We start from the raw sequence: 5,445 nt of genomic DNA, 5'->3' as shown, positions 1-5,445 counted from the left end.
TTTAATAATTTTTTACTATTTAATAAAATATATTTTTATTAATTATATTTTTAAGTTTTATATAAATTTAATAAAAGCTTTTAAATAATAATTTTTTTTAAAATAAAATTTTAAATATTAAATAAGTTTTAAAAAAGTATTATTATTTAATTTTATATATTTATTTTAATAAAAAAGTTAATAAATTATTAAATTATTATAAAAAATTAAAAAACTTTTTTTATTATTTTTACTATTTTAATAATAAAACTATTTTAATTAACTAAATTAAAATTATTTTAATAAACTAAATTAAAATAATTTTAATAAATTATTGAAAAAATTTATTATTAATTAAATAATTAATATATTATTATATTATATTTAAGTTTATAATATTTTTAAAAAAAATTATTAATTATATAAATATTTTAATTTACATATTATAAAAAATAACCCATTTGATAATGAATTATAAATTAATCTCAAAATTTCAACAGGTCTTTAATATTCTTTATCAATACAGAAATCATTTCTTCATTTGCAGCCTCAATTCAGCTAGAAAAGAGACCTACAAGATTCAATTTGAAACTATTCGAATTGGTTTCCCCTTTGATGACTTTTGGCATGGGGCATTTATTACTCTGACCTGTTTTAACATTCCGATTTGACCAATTTGGTCAATCTTGATGGCAATGAATAGGAGCCTGATATAACAAACCATGAGCAGTTTCGCTTCCGCTTTTTCTTTTGTGGACTTCTCCGAGAACCAATAAAAACAAAATCAATTAGCTACCCCTTTCTACATCCTGCACTGCCTATACAATCCATTTGAAGGCGACATCAGAACACTTTCAAGCTGCAACATTTGATTGTATCCTCTGGATTTGTTGTTCGTTTGGTCCAGAATATTGCAGTTCCAGATCGAGGCCGATTTGTCCAGAACAGGAATATCCCTTGATGCGATTAATTCTTTCAGACTGTTTTGGCAATTTTGACACAATGCCCTCATCTGAGATTCAACAAGCGTCTCTTCTCACGGGTCGGAATTGAAGAATGGCGCCACAGTTGGCATCTTTTTCTATATTTGTCTTTTAAACGTCTTTCTTTCTTCATTTATTCGTACACAATTCGTTTTCTCCGCTTTTCAGCAATCTGCTTTGTTCTGTCCTTCGAACTCTAAGTAATCTATTCATTATACCCACGACTCTTTGTTTGTCCCTGTTTTCATCTCCTGTTTTTTTCTTTCTCTTTAACTTCTCTAGGAACTCTACCAAGATCCATGAGGAACCGTTATATATGATTGTGGGGTTTTTTTGAATTGGCAAACAAACCGATTCCTCCCCAGTTGTTTTGAACGAAGACATTGAAGAAAGGAAAGGCGTCGAGGGTCCCGTTTTGCAGCGGACAGTGGGATTGTGCAAGCACGGTAGAATGTTGATATCCTGGAATTATTTTTGATGGGACACAGGTTTTGTTATTATATATACATAATACAGTTCCCCAATTCACCGGCTTCAGGATTGACGCAATTATCTCGCATGTCTGCGAATAATGATCAAAGCACTGGAATTACTGTCCTTCGCACACCACACGCTGCCCTATATCGAATGCATTACCTTTATATACCTCGCAGGAAAAAAGCGACTTGACGGAGAACCCCTCAAAAGCCCTCCCCCGTTCCCAGTTCATTCAAAAGCAGAGAATCCCACCCGCTTCTGACCATCTGATATCGTACTATAACAGTCACGTTACATATAGTATATAAGATAGAAACACACCAAAACCAAAATCAAAGAAAAAACCATGTGTCGCCAACTCTACAATCAGCATTCTTGCGGCCACACATCATTTATTCGGACAAAAACTTGCGGGAAGAAGCAGTTCTGTCCGAGAATCTCAAGGGAAACGAACAACTTAAACTATATTTGTGAACGATGCGCTGCTACCATTCTAATGAACATGAAGAGAGACTTGAACAGCCGCACCAGTTACCCGTCGAGTAGTGGGAGCATGAGGGTCACGGGTAGTTCAAGGCGGAGATGAACATAGGTGGCAATTCAGGCGGATACTGTTTTTCTTTCCTTTTCCTTTTCCCTTCTCCTCAAATACTGGCATTTCTTGGGGGATGATTGCTGAGTTGTACCCACAATTTGCTGTGGTTGCAAAGGGGCTTTCTTGGTTTGTGATTGATGGGATAACAGAACCATGCATCATGTACAATATATACTTTACATAGCCTCTGTAAAATAGGATAATACTAGAGAGAAGACCTATGAAACATTAGCATTTTGAATGAACATATAAATAGATACTCTGTATGTACTTTTAAGTTGGGCGTGGCCTTGTGCTTTGTTTAAGCAAGCCCCTGAATGAAATTAATGGGAGTTTCAACCTTCACACTTAACCGAATCCATTGCCAAACTACAAATATAATTCTTAGAACTAAGCTATCCCTCACGTTGCGACAATAGTTAAGAAGTCGGTGGGAACATTCTCAGCCTGTCCAATATACGGGACTCGAGACAGGCCTTGGTGGTTTGATGTGGCAAGTGGAGACTTTGGTGTCCTCGGACCCCGGAATTTCTCTTGGAACACCATGGTCATCTGGTTTGAGTATCTCTCGAAGCAATAAGTGATAAGGTTTCCGATGTTGGCTAAATTCATGAGGCCGCATGTGAGAACTTTTGCAAGATATTCTCTATGGTCCTAAGAAGTGAGATCAAGGGGCGCTCTCACATCCATCCGATTGTCATAATCAAGTGGTTTAAAACTGTTACCAACCAGGTTTTCCAGATATCTTCGTGTCCAAGACCACCCGATTCCCGAGGTGGACATTTTTTCTCATTACTAAGAAGGCTTGTAGGATGGCTGTTCTATGTTGATGCGCCTGGATACGGCAAGCGATGTATTTCCAAATCCAGAGCTGCAAGTTAGATCGATTGGAGCGCAAATGTGAGAAAGCGCGAGCCATAGAAATAACAGCTCCAAGTGAATATTAATCCTGCGAGAAAAGACCCATATTGGGTTCTCATGTAATAGTTTCAGCTGTTGAATTCCGCACCTGCAATCCTGCTAGATGCATGGAATGCTCATCGCTCCATTCTAGCTTCAAGTAGTCAATGTCTGCAAGAGCTCGGTAGTTAGCTAAATGATGCTGCTTTTATACAGTGACACCTGCCAGGCAGCGCGCCGGCCTAGAGATAGTTAGTGCGTGTCCATGCTGATTAGATCCGGAGAAGTAAGACCCAATGGAAGTAACTCTATCAAGGCACATCTCGGGATTAATGTTCATGCAGGATGGGGATTATGACAACCCGACCCTTGAATTCCAAATAAACTTGACATGGACTAAGAGTAGATCTTATTTCGTAAGACCAACCAATGGTTTGGAATATGAATATTCCATCTTCAGCACTGTGTGTTATCCCGCTTTCTTTCCCTTGTCATTGAGGAGGAGCAGATTCAGCATAAGGAAGAGGAAATAGGACCACACGAAAATCTCAGCCACAGTTGCGCTGACGGCTTTAGTTATGTCGTTGAGCTGGCTTGCAAAGTCCAAAGCCCGAAGGGTTCGATCAAAGCCCAAGCTTCGATGAGGCGTCCCCGACGGGCGCAGGGGAATAGCCAAACAAAGGATGGACACGTTTGATGGCAGACGCGCATCGTAAAACAATCTATTTTAACAATTGAACACCAAACAGCAGCAACGACATAGGTGCCAAATTCCAATCCAACGCCAATAAAGCCCAGGACGAAGCTTCAAGAGTTCAAGGCAGAAGCATTTTTGGACGACCAACATCTTAGCAGCACCCTAACCCGGACAGACAACGCATTGTGATTGACTGGGTTGAATGGTACGCAAGCCGACGAGGCTTGTTTGTCCATATCTGGGGGTTATGGCATGCAGCTGTGGTTGCATGTCGGGTTCGGATGATGTTCGAATCTAATTTCCGTATTCAGGGTTGCAAGCTTTGGTCCAAGGTGTTCGCAACAGGAACTCGTCTTGTATGTAACGGTATGCACGGTATTGTCTCGAAATATATTACATGTACTTACCGTACAGTATGAAAATCAGGATTGCAGCGGGCGGTAACTTTCAGCATAGGCTTTTTCTCGATCTATGCCCTACTACTCTGTGGTGATTAGTCGAATGCTCAATTTTTGAAGCGGTGTTTGATGCATATCTCTGATAGAGGCTACAGGGCCGGCATTTTCATATGCGACGTTCTAATATTTTCAAATCGAATGCAACTGCTCTTCATTAGAGGTGTCGAGGTGCCATGCCACCTCTGGTTATTTACATTTTCTAAGATATCCTGCCTGGTTGTCTAAGTTGAGGAGATCATCATGGCCAAGCATAAACGTATCGAAAACAATCGAGAAACATGAATATGCTTGTGCAGAAGTCTAGTTTCTGTTGAACTTTGACTTTGAAGGTCATCATCAAGTGAGAAGAAATCCACAGAAGAAGATGTTCTTTGTTTTAGATGCTGTTGAAATTTGGTCCTGATTCCTCCGGCTGAAAATTGACACCACTTCAGGAAATCAATCCACATCATTTGCAAATTTGAAATAACCCAAGAACTGAAGCAATCATTGTGACTTCAAGTTTTGGGGAAAAACACTGAGGGCCATACCGGGGCCAGCTGGGCTGCTATGAACGTGAAAAGTTCTTATGAGTTAAGGCAGCTCAAAGCGCCTCTTCCAAGACACCCATCACCTTCTGTCTTTCTATCCCTATGGGCGTCAAAGCCAACTGCAAGCTTCAAAGTTACCCAGCACAAATTTGGAGAGTTGTAACATTTACAACCTGCCCTCCGCCGCACCAGGGAGCATCACACGATCTTTCTGGCGGCTTGGCATCAGGAACACATTTACCCGTCACTCCTTTCTCAACCCAAGTGATTCCTCGAGGCAGAATGTCCCCAGCATTGCAGTCCGTGAGGACGAAGTGTCCAATGGCTTCCCATCCAAACGATTTTCCGCATGGTGACCTCAGTGCCGTTGGTCCCAGATCTCTCCAGTCCAGACACGGATCCCCACTTTGCAGCCAGACGTACCAATCGTACTTGTACTGGTTGTTTTTGCATGTCGTTGCTCTTCCAAAGTACATCGTTGGCACTGACTGCGCGTAGGCACTTCCGGCTAGCAAAGGCAAGCTAAGAATGCTTGTGAGAAGTCTGGCGGCGAAGTTGATCTGCGCGAAGCGCATTGTGTCTGGTGTATATTGAGCTGGTTATGTGTATCGTTCTGGCTGAGTACCCTTTGGGTGTCAGTGTCAACCGGGAAACTTCGTAGGTCGTAGCTGAAATGATTTCTCACGACACAAACGGTACATACAAGTTAGAAGCAGTCAAAGCCTATTATTCTTCTCATTCGAACCCGCTGGGCCCAAAGGTGTCCAAGGCATAGGCGAAGGGAATCCGGTTTCTCGTATCGAATAAGGAGACCACGGCATCCTTA

General features: G+C 40.7%; 3 protein-coding genes across 3 annotated transcripts; 1 reads left to right on the top strand and 2 right to left on the bottom strand.

Annotated features, from left to right (window-relative positions):
* Positions 1 to 2,436: 2,436 nt before the first annotated feature.
* On the bottom strand, positions 2,437 to 2,953 carry PADG_05949 (uncharacterized protein; the record flags this gene model as incomplete). Its single annotated transcript, XM_010762971.1, has 2 exons — positions 2,437 to 2,663; positions 2,764 to 2,953. 2 exons carry the CDS (start codon positions 2,951 to 2,953, stop codon positions 2,437 to 2,439), a joined length of 417 nt encoding a protein of 138 aa, XP_010761273.1.
* Positions 2,954 to 3,230: 277 nt separating this feature from the next.
* PADG_12005 (uncharacterized protein) lies at positions 3,231 to 3,631 on the top strand (the record flags this gene model as incomplete). The annotated part of the gene is made up of 2 exons (XM_010763294.1): positions 3,231 to 3,350; positions 3,395 to 3,631. 2 exons carry the CDS (start codon positions 3,231 to 3,233, stop codon positions 3,629 to 3,631), a joined length of 357 nt encoding a protein of 118 aa, XP_010761596.1.
* A 1,122-nt stretch (positions 3,632 to 4,753) lies between these two features.
* On the bottom strand, positions 4,754 to 5,194 carry PADG_05948 (uncharacterized protein; the record flags this gene model as incomplete). The annotated part of the gene is made up of 1 exon (XM_010762970.1): positions 4,754 to 5,194. The coding sequence occupies one exon, from the start codon at positions 5,192 to 5,194 to the stop codon at positions 4,754 to 4,756; it is 441 nt and encodes a 146-aa protein (XP_010761272.1).
* Between the last annotated feature and the right edge of the window lie 251 nt (positions 5,195 to 5,445).

The sequence above is a fragment of the Paracoccidioides brasiliensis genome, assembly GCF_000150735.1.
Source record: "Paracoccidioides brasiliensis Pb18 unplaced genomic scaffold supercont2.7, whole genome shotgun sequence".
Taxonomy (NCBI): domain Eukaryota; kingdom Fungi; phylum Ascomycota; class Eurotiomycetes; order Onygenales; family Ajellomycetaceae; genus Paracoccidioides; species Paracoccidioides brasiliensis.
This window is presented reverse-complemented; position numbering and strand designations above follow the sequence as displayed.